The sequence below is a fragment of the Lissotriton vulgaris genome, chromosome 2_1, assembly GCF_964263255.1.
Source record: "Lissotriton vulgaris chromosome 2_1, aLisVul1.2, whole genome shotgun sequence".
NCBI classification, from domain to species: Eukaryota; Metazoa; Chordata; class Amphibia; order Caudata; family Salamandridae; genus Lissotriton; species Lissotriton vulgaris.
This window is the reverse complement of record NC_141687.1, coordinates 1,556,389,404-1,556,406,221: the sequence shown is the minus strand read 5'-3', so window position 1 is coordinate 1,556,406,221 and position 16,818 is coordinate 1,556,389,404. Positions and strand designations below refer to the sequence as shown.

At 44.4% G+C, this 16,818-nt stretch overlaps 1 protein-coding gene across 1 annotated transcript in view; it reads left to right on the top strand.

The window, feature by feature from the left end:
* LOC147732901 (uncharacterized) overlaps positions 1-16,818 on the top strand; it is a 447,397-nt gene that overhangs the window by 401,691 nt on the left and 28,888 nt on the right. Inside the window, exon 5 of the mRNA XM_086957443.1 lies at positions 4,776-4,950. Within this exon, the coding sequence (XP_086813569.1) occupies positions 4,776-4,950 (175 nt within the window). The remainder of the gene's footprint in view (positions 1-4,775; positions 4,951-16,818) is intronic.

The following is a 16,818-nucleotide window of genomic DNA, read 5'->3' as shown; positions in this document are numbered from 1 at the left end:
ACATGTTTGCTGCCTCTAAAACAAGCATTGGCAAAGTCAATAGTTCTCACCAATCAGTGGTAATACATTTGTGGATATCAATAAAAACAGCCCCTGAGCCATACACAAATGCACTTACATTGCCATCGTCTGTAGCTATCTGATTGCTGAGACCTATTGGCTTTGCCAATGCTTAATCTGATATCTTGTCTAGGGCAAGGATGTGGCGCAATAGCCAGAGCTAATGACTGTGGAGCTGGGGAGCCAGGTTCAATTCTTGGTGTCTGCTCAACATCCTGTGATTCTGGGAATATCACTTTATCGCCCTGTGCTTACAAAAAATGAATGTGTGCTTGTGTAATGTGAATGATGCTCCTGTAAAGCGCTCCAATACCTTTGTGTCATGTTCGCACTATATAAACCTGCAAAAAATAGATTACAAAATTGTAAGCACTCCAGTTTCCAGGTACTACTCAAAACTGGAAGTGGAGCTCTTTATTTCATATTATTTGCCCTTACCACCTGGGCTCTGCAGCAGGGAATGGTCATCAATGATGCAGAGTACCAGCTTCCAGAACTTTTTTGTCAGGTGGTGGTGGGGGGCTGGGGGCTCGACGTGTAAAAAGGTTTAGATGGTGGGCTCAGCTGACTTTTGAAGACCTCTGCCCTAGTGTCTATTGGGTTGTTCCTTGCTCAGAAATTGTCTTTCTCTGGATCCTCTAGGGAGAGATATCATTGGAAAGAGGATACCCTTCTGCTTCCCTAGGTAAACGTACCTTTTGATTAGTGCTCAGGTGGACTAGTGAGTTGGTGGTTTCCAGTGCTCTGCACCAGTGCTTATGACAGCCTGCCACATGGTGGCGCTGTCTGCCTAATTTAGATATGAGCACAGCAGTTGCTTAATAATTTAATATACATTCACAATGACTAATACCTGCCACTGAAGCTATTCCTTTAGCTCTGGGGCCCACGAATAGTATGCATTGTCACACTTGTAAGAGTGTGATGAGTAGTAGTTGTGTTGGTACTGTCATTTGTAGGGTTAGCAGGAGCAATGTGTGGTGCAAGGTGCAGTGTCCTCCAGACGAGGACCCTGGCACTTGTGTTTTTTTACAAATTAAGCACTGGGATGGACTGAGCTGTTCCCCTGAGCACTGCATAAAGCGAAGGCGGAAGGTGCCAAAAGGGTCTTTGTACTTTCACTTTCAATATCGATGACCTCAGTGGGCAATGGACGCTGCCACATTCATCCCCTAAAAAAATTCTGAGGCTGCAGGGAACTTCTTCTTTAGCAGCCTAATATTGGAGCCAGAAAAGGGAATCTCTCTGGTGTGAACTCCGAGACTTTTTCTGGCGTGATAGAGTAGAGCTTCCCAGCACCAAAGGGTTTCTGTGTTGGTGCCATATCAGAATACAACATTTTGATTGGGTGGAATGGGTTGTTTCGGGGAAAGGGGTGTTGGAGCTCTTCTAACTAAAACTATCTCAAAACTTTTTGGGACTTCGACTCTATCCACTTGACCCCTCTTTCTCTTCATAAAAGTCAAGGATAGCTTAAAGCCAATTCAAATCATGATGGAATATAGAGACTTATTTTACCTCTGATGTTTATTCAGTGATCTACATAATATTTGTGTTTGAACTGCCTTGGCAAAGAGCTGAAGCGCAGTAGTTAAGGAGTCTTTAGTTGTGCTAGCCCTTAGAAAGACATGATGTATGTTGGAACAGTTTAAAATATGAGACTGTACTAACCTCTGATACCCTACTGGTTAGCTCCTTTCAGGACTGCAAGGAATCATCACTCAATGAGACATTTTATTAACACACTTCAAGTCCATTTTTGGAAATGTCCCCACCCTTGTAGTCATTACCGGCCCACTCACACTCGTCTTCAGTCAGGCGGTGGTCATCCTTGATACTATGGTATACTTTTAACAAACATACTCTTGATTTGTTTCTAGATCTACAATTCCAGTGCTGTCACTTTGTTGTAATAGTGTGCCTGGGCTGCTGGGTCACACCTATATTATGTGTTGGATACATTTTGTATGTAATTAAAAAAAAATTGCTTGCTTACCAAAGCCAAACTTATTATCTTTCTTTGCCAGTGCCTTTTATTGAAGTTTTTATATTGCTTTAAGTGCCTAACATGGCACATTAGTACTAATAATGCTAAAGATTTCAGTTTATTAACAGAGATCATACATTTGGGATTGACGTGGGTGTGAAACGAGGAAAAAGGTGGGTTTTATAATAGTGCCCATGTGAGGGGGCAGAAGAGGAGAAAAACTTGGTGGCATTAGGAGTAAAAGAGTGGAGGTGGACGAAAGCACAAGGAGGATGGGAAGATACCAAAATAATATGTATACAAGAGGGTAAAGAACATACGCAGACCTGCCAACGCCTACAGTGCCACAGTGTGTCACACGATTTTGGCTCCTGTCACACGGTCCCATAAAGTTTTTTTTAAACCTCACCAGGGCAGGGAGGCAGCCTCACGACCCTTTGTTTTTTGGATTGGGAGTGTGGGGGGATTTGTGCACGGTAGATTGCTCTACCCACGAGGTCCAGCCCCTTCTCACACTGTGATTTTTTTTGTAGGTTGACAGATCTGCATATGAGTGTACAGTGAATAATCAGGGAAAGTAGGTAGGTAGGTGGCTGATGAGCTATGAATATATTTAAATAAACACAGAGACACTCTAATTATAGTTTGTCCTTAAAGGGTAGTGAAGCACTGAGAAATAAAAGAGGGAGCAATGTTCTCAGTATAGGAAACTAAATGAATATGGTTCAAGAGTTAAAAAATGGACTGTAGAGTTAAAGGAAGGAGGGATAGAAGCAGTGCTTAATTTGAGCTGGTGGTTTCCAGTGCTTGTCACTGGCACGTAATTTTCAACACTTGCGCTTGTGACAGTCTGACACAAGGTGGCACTGTCTGGGTAATTTAAAGATGACCACAACAACAGTTAATTATTAATTCAGAAAACATTAAAAATAACAATTACCTGCTGCCCAAGCCTTTCATATAGCTTTGGGGCATGAAATAGCCCAAATTGTCACACACGTAGAAGTGTGATGGTTAGTAGTTGTGTTCTTACTATCATTGAAAGCCTATCAGGGACAGGCAATATGTGGTGCAAGTTGCAGTGGCCTCCTGAGGAGAGCCCTGGCACATTTATTTTTTACAAATTAAACACTGAAATGACAGTAATGCCCAGGTTGTGCGCGTATCAGAAACAGTTGTGAACATGCTTTTATTTGTAAAGTGGAAGGGCTGGCAACGATTTGCTGCCTCGCCCTGGGGGAAAAAAAGAGAAATGAAATAATCTGAATGTGCGCACCAGGGAAGGACAATATGGGGACTAAAGGCGAAGCAAATGGACAAGATTAATGTGGAGCGCAGGAGGAAAGAAGCACACAGGTGAGAGAGAGCAACACAGAGTACAGGGGAAAGATAAGCACACGAAACAGAGAGCTGAAAATCACATGCACTTTCATGGAGTGCTTAGGAAAAACGAAAACAGTAGTTCCCTAAAAGTGAGCAGTGGAAGAACACGAGTAAAGAGGTAAACTCCAGGGAAGAGACAAACACAAAGATGGACAAGCTAGGCACCAGTCAAGCACACAAAAGGGACACTAAACCCAACCAAGGGTAAGCAATGGGAGGTCTTTAAGCCCACTGTTAGTTCTTGGGAAGTTGGCAATTGATCTTTTGTAACCAGAGCGCTTTGCTGTCAGATAGACCCGACCTAATAAAACACATGTTGCCTGGCTAAAATCAAAGATAAGAATATGAGAACCATCAGCACAATATCATGAGAAAGACCAAAAAAGAAAGTACGCATTGAGAAAAGATGGGAAATACGGCTTAATCCCTAATCCTTTTTGAACATCATAGCAAAGTGGTATAGAGAAATTGGCCTGTCCAGCGAGATTATGAGACTTGTTGGTGATAGAAGAGTGTCCGAGATGCCAAGAAAGAATAGTGTATAGGGACTAGAATGATCAACTGTGCTAACCACTGGAGAAAAGATGAGGATAAGAGAGGAAAGTTTACTACGTTGAGAGCAAGTATGGAAGTAAATGTGAGGACGAAGGGCAGGTTCAGAGAATCAAGGAGAATAAAAACCAGATTGGTGTGCGGAGAAAAAAGAACGAGAATGAAGAGCTACTTGTAGGCACGCATTTTTCGTAGTTTATGGAGTAGAGGATAGTGGAAATAGAAAAGTAATTAACCAGTCTGAATTAGTCACCGGTAGCTGTTGGGGATGTGAGGCATAGTATCTTGTTTAAAAACATCAGGGAAAAAATTCTAACACAAGCCACAGATTTAAAAGGTACCAAACAAAAGGGAAATGGAAGGGGTACATTTGAATGACGGGAGGAAGGTAGGAAATTGTTGGGAGTGTGCCCTCTGTAGGCAGGTGAGCACTGCTTTGACTCAGAAATGCGGAAGAAGCGAAGAGCTGATAGTTTCTCTGAGCTAGGGAGGGAGTATTCGTGGAGGGTTAGTAGGGGGTACGGGCTCAGTGTCTTTCTTAGATTGAGAATAGACTGCCAGTAGCACATATTGCTTTTGAAAGACACTAACCATGGGCCTAAATCTTGTTCACTGTCCTATAAGAACTGGGATAAGCTGGTATATTTACACAGATTTCCTGAAAAGCTAACAGCAACAGAACAGGGCAATTTACAGTGTCTCAACACTGGCTCATGCTCTTGGTCACATGGCTTGTTGCCCTACTTACACTGCACGGCTCCGCTAATTATTGGCTGTTTTACTTTCTTCTCAGCTGCAGTGCTGAAACCGACGCTGAGCCGGCTGCTGAGGTATCATGCGACTCCTGGAAAGCCGATACCCTTTCAGAAGAGGACAACGGTCCATCTACTCAGATACCCATGGCAACGCTGCACTACTCCAACGACTCCGATAATGAGAAACCTGCTGACATGCCTCCTGCAGGGAGTGTAAGAGAAAAACCATCAGCTAATCTCTATTGAATGACCGCCAACAAATTTAACACTACACCAATGTGCTGTAGCAGATTTAGACAGGGGTGCTTTTACTAACTTAGAGAGTCAAACTTAATGTAATTATGAGGGCAGTTTAATAAGAACCTTTAATTTATTATGTCTGATTGTAATATATACATGAAGCTGTTCTAGAATGAAACCAAAAGCGAATAGAAATGGATAGTGGATAGGAATGGCAACACCACTTTATCTGCCACATCCTAAGCTTTCTTTTACATGCTACAAACTTGTTTTTTTAACTTTGTTGTTTTTCCATCAGTAATATTGGCATATTGAGACTTTTTTTTAAATTTATTTATTGACATTTGTAACAACAATACACATTCAGCTGGTTGTAGCTGGATTGAAGAATCATAGAGCATCTTTGACCTAAATGTGCGAACAATCAAACAAAAACAAAAAAAAGAAAACATTTTCAAAAACAGACAGGAGGCTTAGTACATATCCTACATCACCGAGTTTAAGACAGTAGGCAGTGGGCCAGTCCTCATGGAGGGCACACCATATCAATATACTTAGCGGCTACTCATTTTGAACCTGCTGTGAGCGGCCTTCCAATGTCAAGTTTCAACAACCATGCAATAGAGTTGACCTAATCTGGGTGCACATCTGCATGTGGTTCAGGTGACGGGGAGGTGCAAGATGTAACTCGGATAGGAGAGGCTGGGATATCTTCCTGGAGTGTTTTTAGCCAATCTAGGAAGGGGCCTCATATATCTTTTGGCCTGGAGGCTACGGGCATTAACTCCCAGAAAGTCGAGAGTTGAGTGTGGCTGAAAGTGATGTTTACTGTGGGTGCTTTTTTGTCACCCCAATATATGAATAATCTACGTTTAGCCATAAGGAGTAACGAAGCATGTAATTTGCGGTGCTCGGCCTTAGTGCCTTTTACAAAACCCAAAAGCACAATGTCCAGCTGCGGTTCGCTGGGCACCCCTAATATTTCATGAATTGTGCTACAAATGGCAGTCCAGAAGAAGGCAATGAGTGGGCAGTACCAGAACATATGTAAAAAGGTTTCAGGGGCCTGGCCACATCTCCAACATCTCTCATGTGGCCTCAACTCCATGCCTTATAACTGGGTGGGGGTTCTGTAGAACCTGTGCAAGTATTTAAAATGAATTAATCTCAGTTTATAATTGGGTGAGAGTAGCTGGAGTTGGCCGCAGCCGAAGATCCACTTTTTGTTCATTACCTGACCATCAAGCTCTGCATTCCAGCTCTGCCGGGCTATACGTATAGCTAAAGGTGCTGTGGCTTTTATCGAACAGTACATTCTCGTTATTAGTCTACGGGAACCTGTAATACTTATCCACTGCTCTAGTACTGGTAAGTGTTTGGGGTTTTTTGGAAAGTTGGTATGTAATTGCCTGCAAGTGGCTCTAATCTTTAAGTAGAGGAATAGCTCCGAAAATTTCTTCGAGCCCACGGCCATAGATTCAGGAGGAGCACAGAAAGTGTCCTCAGGGGACAGACCCGCAAACATTTCTAGCCCTATTGATTTTGCCAGTGCCGCGTTCCCATCATCAGCTATGGCTGGAAGTTGTGGGTTACGAGATAAAGGGGCAGAGGGTGCATATAGTATCTCAAAGCCAGCCCTGATGAGTAGTATGTCCCAGGCCCACCTTAGGGCTTCCATTGAATCTATCCCGTCCCTCTGGCTTTTGTATTTTTGATAAATTGCCACCTGGAGGGGAATAGGAGCTGCTATGTCCATCTCAACAGCCACATGGGGCTGGAACGGGACGGGATGTAACCAGAAATGCAAAAACTGCGCTTGTGTGCAGTACGCATATAATGGCATGTCCGTGGCCCCCAACCCACTCTGCGTGAGGGGGAAAGTGAGTATTTCCCAAGTAATGCATGCCTTTTTCTCTGCCCAGACCAAGGAAATCATGAGAGACCGAAAACTGTTAAAGAAGGCTTGGGTGAGTGGAAGCAGAATATTAATGAATACATTTAAAAATTTGGCAGGACAGCCATCTTCGCGATGGCTACTCTGCAATCAAGAGAAATAGGCAGTCTAGCCCACACCTTAATTTTCCCTTCCAGCCAAGAGATAGCACAGCCAAAATTTAGATTCCAAATCTCTTGCTCATCCCAGCTTAACCAAATACCTAGATATTTTACTGGGCCATCCACCCATTTCAACTGGTATTCCAAGTCGAAAGGTTTAGTAGCCGTAGTGAGGGGAAACATGGTAGATTTGGACCAATTTATATAGATGCATGAGAGGCCACAAAATGTTGTGAGCTCCCTGAGTAGTGGATCTAGGTTGACCTCTGAGTCACTTATATACAGCATCATGCCATCTGCATATAACGAGATCAGCAGCCCTTTAGTGCTGAACCTCAACCCTCTTGCAGCATGATTTTGACGAATCCTAGCTACGATCGGTTCCATCGCTATGGCAAACAAGAGCGGGGAGAGAGGGAAACCCTGGCGTGTACCGCCAAGGGTGTTATGTATAACAGTCTGATTTGTGCAATGATGTTTGGACTAAATCCGATCCTCCCCAATATGCCGAACAGATAAGGCCACTCCAATGCGTCAAACGCTTTCGTAGCATCCAAGAACACCACTAGCACCTTGGCTTCAGGGTTCAAATAGTGCAGTACTGCGAAGAAGGTGCGACAGTTATGGGCCGTGGATCTGCTGGGTCTCGCGATCATAGGGAGTAGAGGTTGTAACCTGGTGATCAGTAACGTGGCATACATTTTGGCATCTGTGTTAATTAAGGAGAGTTCACTATAAGAGTCCATCTCCTGGACAGGTTTCCCAGGTTTCAATAGAGACAGGATAATTGCTTCTCGCATGGAAAGTAGAAGCATGCTTGTATCTTGAGCTTCTTCAAATACCGCCAACAGGCGAGGCACCAATTGGTCTGCGTAGGCCTTATAGAACTTAGTAGTTAACCCGTCTGAACCGGGGGCTTTATCCGCAGGCAGGCTGCCAATCACTTGCAGTATATCATTGGAAGGGAAGGGCTCATCCAGATATTCCCTATCAGCCCTTCCCAGCCATATCAACTCTATAGACTCAAGAAATGGTTGGAGCTCCACTGCCACTGTCTGGTGCGTAGCTGTGTACAACTTGGTGTAGAACTTAGTGAATTCACCTAGAACCTCCAGAGGGCCTCTTATTATAGTGGAGTCTTCACCTATAATTTCGGATATGTACGTAACCGTGCGTGGCGTCCTCAGCATATTTGCTAGGGTTTTACCCATAAATGTTACCTCGTGCTGTGCCTCTTCCTCAAATTCAGTGCAAGCTTCCTAATAGTTGGTAATAGTTTAGGGTTTGGAGCAATATTATAGTTAGTCTCAAGCCCCTTGATACGAGCCTCAAGAGAAGCAAGCGTGCCTCTGATGGTTTTGAGCACCCCGGCGAGGCGTGATATGCATTTCCCCCGTATAACCACCTTGAATGCCTCCCAGAGTGACGCATGTGTGGACACAGAACCAGCATTCGTTTCAAAGTATTCTTCAATGTCCTTGTATAACTCCTCTCTAAAAGTGGAGTCAAAAAGGGCATTCGGGCTAGTCTCCAACTAAACATCTGTAGTGGGGTGTCAGGAATCGTCACTTATAACATGCAAGGGGTGTGATCGGATAGAGTTCTGGGGAAATGTGTGCTATCGGAGGTCCAGGCTGCAATATCTTGCGAGACTATCCAAAAGTTCAACCGGGCCCACGCCCCATGATACGCTGATACACACGTACCTTCCATTACCCCTGGATGTCAACCCTCTGTCGTGCATTAACGCGTTTAGGGCCTCACATGAGATACGATGCATACTACGCGACGTGCCTTTACTGTCTAGTGTGTCATTGAGCACATTGTTAAATCACCTCCCCGTATTATTGTGTCGCATCCCAGAATTTGAACTTTTGCCTACACATTCAGAATTCAGGACAGTCCGTATTTGGATCATAAACTGCCACAAGTGTCATGTTCACTCCTCTCAACAGGCCATAAAGTATCACAAATCTGCCGTCAGGGTCTAACTGTGATTCAATAGTTTTCCAATTTAGTCCTTGTCGAATCAGTATTGCTACTCCTCTCGCATAATTAGAATAAATAGAGGAGAAGGTATGCCTAGTTGGTAGTTTGTTGAGAGGGAGGGCCTGCTGCATCCGGCCCAGTCAGGGTTCCGAGCCTCCCACAGTACCGAGTCCGCCCTGGTGGAGGTTTCGGAGGCAATTAGGGAGTGTCTGGATGCCAGCGGGAAGGCAGCATTAATTTGCTCGACCTGTCGGCGGCTTTCAACACTGTCCCCCACACTCTCCTCCTCTCGCGTCTAACTGAGATCGGTGTGTCGGGCACTGTTTGGGGCTGGCTCAGGTCCTTCTTGGAAGGACGGGCTCAGCAGATATGGCTTCCACCGTCCTCTTCTTCCACCCAGACAGTGACTACAGGAGTACCACAGGGGTCCTCCCTTAGCCCCCTTCTTTTCAACATTTATGTCACACCTTTGGTGTACCTGGCAGAGGACCTTGGGGGCTAAGGTTATGGCCCATGCGGATGACATCCAGCTTCTCTTCACTTGGGATAATAATGTGGACTCTGTTACCTCTGCTCAACATTGTCTGTCTTCCATTTTCAATTGGCTAGCTGCCGCACAACTTATGTGTAACGAAGATAAATCGGAGATTCTCCTATATGGAAAGTTTCCTTCCAATTTTAGAGAAACTCTTTGGCCCCCTGAGTTCCCTATCCCGACTTCTACAGGGAAGCCTGCCAAGAATCTGGGGGTGTGGTTTGAGGAGAATCTTTCCTTTTTTACACAGATTAGAAAACTTGCCAAGACCTGCTTTGGCCTTTTGAAAACTTTGAGGAAGTTTCTTCCTCTCCTGCCTAGGACGGTGAAAGAAACTGTCATCTGTGCCCTTATCCTGGCTTGGCTGGATTACGCCAATGCCCTTTATGTGGTCATCCCGGGCTATCTGTTAAAAAAACTCCAGGTAGTCCAAAATGCGGCAGCCAGACTTCTTCTTGAGATTGGCGCTAGGACTAGCATGAGACCCCATTTTGTGCTCTCTGCACTGGCTTCCCTTAGCTGAACGGGTCAAATTTAAAGCTTTAGTTATGGCCTATCGCGCTCCTCATGGGCGTGGCCCCATTTACCTGCAAAAACGCTTCTCCTTCTACCCTACAGCACAACAGCTGCGTTCCATGACCCAGTGCCTCGCCCATCTTCCCCGCTTTAAATGTCAGAGGCTTGGAGGCTGCTCTCTAGCTCGGGAAGCTGCTGTTGTTTGAAACGCTCTCCCTTTTGCCCTCCTGAACATTCAGGACCCCCTGATCTTCAAGAAGAACTTGAAAACATATCTCTTTGCATAAATCTCAGATGTTTGCCTCTCTTTGCTCCGCGCCGGGACGCTCTTGAGTATCTGTGCGCGCTACAAATTAAATTAACATAACATAACTTGAGAAAAAACCTCACGGGAGCACCAAATAAATTTATATAATCTGTGGGAGTCAGGGCACGAGTAGGGGGTACACACGGGTGAACGGCATCCGCCCACTATTTTCACAGGGGATGCGGTCCACCCTGCCAAGAAAGTGTCCCCCACTGAAAAATAGGCTGAATTTGCCCGGTGTAATTTGTAAACACTGGGACACATTCAGCAGAGCCTGCACGTTGTTGTCTGATTTCGATCGCAACAACCTGCAGGGGGCTTTCTTAGTTAAGACTCCTGCTGGGACCATAACAAAGGCCTAATCTGAGGGATCATCATTACAGATAAAGGGGTAACCCAAAAAGTCAAGACGGACCTGGGTGCAGTACGGGAATGAAAAAATGGTCCGTGACCAATTATTTAGAGAATTAAATTCAAATATGAACAGTCTGTGTTTTGTGAAACACTACAACACTGTCATTTAATAACCTAAAGAAATTCCTTATGCATGCATTCATTTACTATTTATGCATACGTATGTTCGGAAACCACACAGGAAAAAGCGCCAAACTATATATAGGATTTCAAAAGACAAACATTTATTTTTAATGAGTCCTAAATTCTTTTCAATGGACATAGGTTGCGCACAGAAAGAGTGAAAGGGTAGCGGGATGGTGGTGGTGGGTAGTGAAAGTGCAAATCATAGAAATAAGGATAGAACCAGTTAGATAATTTCAGAATCACTGGTAATCAAAACCAGACAATGTAGACCTGTCCGTAGTATAACTTTAATTTACATGTACTCTGTAAATTACAATGTGCACTCAATGCATTTTCAAAGGTATGTCAGATCAGATGTAGGTACAGGTCATGTTAAGAGGAGCGTCGACGTTTCGACTCGGCTGATGCAAAGCGGGAGATTGGAGCCTCAGCTGCGAGTCTTCATCAGGACTGTGTGTGGCAACCTAAACCTGATGCCAGGCCTGGCTACTCAGGCGTAAACTCCATAAATGAGATAACTGGCCCAATAACGCCACGGGTGCAGAGACTTCAATACCATGTGTCATGACCTTCCTTGAATGATGATGAGAACAACTTTCTGTGGTTCCAATATTTGGTCAACTGTCACAGGAGTATTGGACGAACCTCCCGTTCCAGCTTGTGTCCGGCCCGGGGTACCAACGGACAGAGCTGTGCCTCACATACTGAGCTGATGCCAGGTGAGGTGAGGAGTGCACCCCCATATTGACGGGATTTCGTCCAATGTCATGTGCGGCAAACTGTGCTACGTATATTTCTGCAGAGTGGGAACGGGAGTCTGGGGAATGTGTCACATGACATCTCCTGAAGGACACCTGTAAATCTGTGCTTTGGTGCAGCTTTTCAGTTGTGCTTCTGGGAATATATATTTAAAGAAAATGCCTTTTTACAGATTGTCCTTACGTTTTTGGACTGATGCTACTGATTTTTCCGACTCTGAAGGGGCTAAACAGATTTCAGTGTCAGTGCTCTGACCCTTAAAATGTATAAGTCTGATTAGTTTACCCCCAATAGTCATAAGATAACTTGGGTATAAGTCCCTAGTATATAATACAAGGGGTACACAGGGCCTGTAAGTTAAAGTGTCTCTCATGGGCTGCAGCAGTTATTGTGCCACTACGAGTGTGACAAAGCGAGGTATGACGTTCAGCCCATCATTCGTGGCTGACAGAGCAGTTTTTTTTGTATAATCTGTTTTATTATTATCAAAGCAAACCATGGCATATAATACAGGTTGCACACATACGCATTGCATTATTACTATACAAATCCCTTTTAACAAATTGCGTCTCCCGACTTTACATACTTTCCCAACATCATGCGTTACTCAAAACAGTTTGTCTAAATGTATCATGACATATACTTCATTACTCCCCCTCTGAACTCTCTTCATCAAGGTCTGGTGGTGGTTCACAGATACCTCCCCGGAATTTATTCCACGCCCCCCATATCTTTCTCCATTTCTGGGGGCAACCCCGATTGATAAACACCGTCCTCTCCACCATCATGGCCATGTCCATGTCTCTACACAAAGCTGCTAATGATGGTATCTCTGCCACCCCCCATGTCTGCGCTATATTTCGCTTAGCCACCAATAGCCCCATCGTTACCCATATCTGCGCCTTATGCGTAAGGTCATTCGGCTCACACACATTCAGCAGGTACCTTCGCAGTTCTGGTAGCAGTGACACTCCCACCGTCTGCGACACCGTTCTCATTACCTTTTTCCAGTAATCAACTATCTTTGGGCACTGCCACAGTGTATGATAGAACGTCCCTTCTTCCCTGCATCCTCTAAGGCAATAGGGATGGTGCGTTCTGCCCATCTTGCATAGGGTGTATCTAGTGTGGTCTGTGCGGTGTAGTATTTTGAGCCTAAGTTTTGATGGTATTCCCACCTCCTTCGGTGAGGCCAACGCCTCCTACCACTCTGTGGTCTCCTACCTCGCGCACCCATTTTTCCCTGAGTGAAACTGTGGGGTCTGGCAGATTATTAATTATTTTATAGTCTATGGCGGTTCACCCATCGAGCCTGGAACTGGACAGGAAACTGCTTTGAGTGTGACGTAACAGTCCAATCAAGCCTCATTGGCCTCTGTGACCAACTGCCTGCTTGATCGCTTAACCACGAGTGATGTATTATTAGCCGATCTGTCCAACGGCCATTTCTACATGACATGTTTCTACGCTGGGCTACCCTTGAGAACAGCGTTTTCTTGCACTAAAATACCATTTATGGCACCAAAATCACTTGTTTACTAATCCTTAGCACGTCCACACAGAGATTTCTCTCTGCAGAAAACCCTTGAGATGGATCGCACTAACTAGGTGTTGTTTGTCTTTCTTGTCTGTATGTCCTTTTGCCTTTCAGACTGTAGAGGTACCTCTAACTTGAAGGTATCCCACCACTTCTGGTTTGTTTTTTGCACTCAATATTTTTCTACACCTGCTTTTAACTTTCACATCCTCTGGTAAGGGTGGGCCTTAGCGTGCCCATACCGCCGAGGTACACTATCTTACGGTCCTGATGAAAGCCCAGTAAATGACACATAGATGGGCAGAAACATGTTGACCCCACTTTAAGTGGAAACAACCAAGTCATTAACTGGTAGTTTTCCCACACACATTTTATCTATCTATCTATGTCAAACTGACCATTGAATAAAGTTTTTGTATGGTACAGTTCTTAACATTTTTAACTCACATTTCTTTTTGACACCCTTGCCACGAAGAACCAGCTCCGCAGTAATCTGGCATTGTAGCACACCAGGGAGGCATTCGGCTTCTCCTGGTGGGCCCGATGATGAAGCATGTCACCACCCAGGGTGGTGAGTGTGGGCTTCCTGAAAAATCCCCACTGATTTCCAATGTGACTCATTCAGGGTGATTCTTCCTTCTCTGTGTCTAGTGCTCATACACCTATTCTTTACGACACTCTTTAGTTGTTTAATAATATTGACTAGGGGGACCAAGAGTGCCCTTTACCCTCTCTCTCAATTTGTTATTACTGCTTGAATTAGTCACCCACAGCGGGCCAGATTAGTAATTTACAACTTTATAAAAGCTTTCCCAAGTTTGATCGCGAGAGCAGTCCATTACAATGATTTATTGTGTTGAATGGTAAAGCAGTGATTCATTGGTCCTTTAAAAATTAATATCTGTGGACAGTTTGTAAAAAAAATATAAGGGCCAGAACCCTCGTCAGGAGGCCACTGCAGCTTGTGACACCTATTCCCTCTGCCAGCGCTGGCATTGACAGTACAAGCAAAACTACTAAGCATCACACTCCTACAAGTGTGACAGTTCAGACTATTCCATGCCCCCAGTGCTATAAGAACGCCTTGGGTGGCAGGTATTGGTCATTTTGACTGTATATTGAAAGAATAAACAACTGTTGTTGTCTTCATCTCTAAATTTTGTATACAGCGCCACCATGTGGCAGACTGTCATATGTCCCGGTGTTGTCAATTAAGTGATGGCGGTGAGCACCGAAAACCACCGGCTCAAATTAAGCACCGTCTCCAGAACACTCCAGTGGATTTTTGACATCGAAGTGTCATTGTAAAGATAAAAATATAACCTATTTTTATAAATTGGTTTCAGATTTTTATTGAGTCTCATTTGTTTCTAATTCGATTATTGTCTTACTTCTTAATGCTTTACACTTGTTATTTTGATAAAGTCTGCCTGCTCAGAACCAAAGCTACCCATGGTTGAGCTAAGGTTTTTCAAACAAATCTGATTGAACCCAGTACAGGTAGTGAGTTTATTACACAGTGCACTCTCACAATCACACCATATATTAAACCACTTTTTCACATTTGTTAATTGGAAATCTACATTAAAGAACATGCAGGTGGAGATGTAACTCTTTGCCTGTACTTTTACGCTTGGTGTCCTAAATACAGCCAAAGTGTTTCTGTTAATAAAGCTTGATTATTGTTTTCACTGGATGACTTCAATCTCTTTAGTGTCCAGGCTGCATACCTACTTTACATTTTTATTCCATGTCAGAATTCAAAACTGTTGGTATGGGAATGTTGGGTGTATGGTGTACTGTTGGGTCCTTCTGAACTGAATGCCCAACTGTGCATATCTTGTAACCTGGTTTTGGATTTAGGCCCCAGCCTCACACTAATACAGCATGTGCTTAAAAGCTGAAGCCTGTTCTTTGACGTAAAAGAGCTCCTGGTCCTATCCTTCTACATGAAGGGGTGCATGGTCTCATTGGTTAGAGGGTGGACTAAGGTCTGTATCATGGGTTTAGTATGTAGTGTAGTGTGTGGCAGCATGCTATGTGTTGTGAATCTGTGATTGTGACTAAACCTTTTTAACTGTGTCAGAGTGGAGACCTACTTGCCCACTTATTTAAAGTTCTGCTGCTACAGATTAACCCAGGTCCAATAATTAACATCCCCATGCATGTTTGCGTGAATATTTGTGCGTGATCAGCATTGCATACAATGTGCATGTAAGTGAACCAGAGTAATGGAGGCATATGGATTCCATTTTGGAAGCCCCTGGACAGTGGAAGTGTATTGCTGACATTCCTGAAGCTAGTGGGGAGAGACTTAGGGCCTGATTTAGATCTTGGTGGTACTCCCGCCATCCCTCCATGGTGACGGTTTCAAGAGTCCCGCCCGCCATATTTAGATGAGGGCTGGCAGAATAACCGTCCGCATCGACCAACTGTTTACTGACTCATTCGTGGCGCACCTCCTCCGACGCAGCGGTCTTCTCTGCTGGCTCTGTTGCCATCAGGCCAGCAGTATTGTGCCGAGCCTTTTTAGATGTCCCTGTTGTGATGGTGTTGTTTGGTGACAGAGTGAGTCCCTCGTGGAGTGGAGACTGGTACGTACTACTTATTCATGTGTCAATACACATATAAGTTGTGTTTGTCTCAAAAACATGTGCAGGTGTTGTGCCCCTTTTTGTTACATATTGCATGCCACACAAACAACATAAACACATACTATTGAATTCACACTTCCAGGCACCACAGCACAACACCCCCAAGCACCACAACAACAATATTTTTTTTAAGTGTCAATAAAGGTGTGTTCATTTTACCATGATAAGTTGGAAAATGAACACTACTACATTACACATAAAACAAAATTGTATGTAAGAGCAAACAAAAATACACCAGGCTACAGCAATTGTCAACACACAATTCGTAGTAAGACAATTGTAAAAGTAGCTTACCTTAGATCCTGACGACAATGGCATTGTAGTGGAGCAGGAGCAGCAAAGAGGGACTTGGACGGTGGAGATCAAGATGGAAATGGAAGTGGAAAACCGTAAAAGAGATACGTTTTTACATAATTTCCTTTGAGTCCGCCAACTCAAAGTAGGAGGTATTCCCACCACAGTGTCCTCAACGGAAAGGCACGGCGTTCATCTCCTGCTAACAGCTGCTTCTGCCTATGACGCCGTCGACTTGGGTGTGATAATTTCTGGCAAAGTCGACTGGACTCTGGCAGTCTTTTTCCCATGTACCCATCAACATCTTAATAGAGTGAGTGGACGGCCAAGTTGGCAGGCCGTGAATCTGTCGAAAGAGTGACAGCGGGACCATTAACGCCAAAATCTAAATCAGGCCCTAAGCCAGTGAAGTGGGGAAAGATGAGGAAGGCATCTCTTTAGAAATTCAGTTAAGTCCTTTTGCTGCAGGAGTTCTGGTTGTGACTTCCTGAGCACTGTCATTTGCGAATTAGTGGAGGGGGCAATGGAGAGAGAATGGTGGGACTTCAGTCTCTGTTCAGTGAGTGAGGGGTCTTTTGGGTGAGGCCAGCCATTTGTCTCTCTTCCCGATCATGGTCAGTGCGGCTGTTGACAGCCAAGTGCAGAATGTTGACAC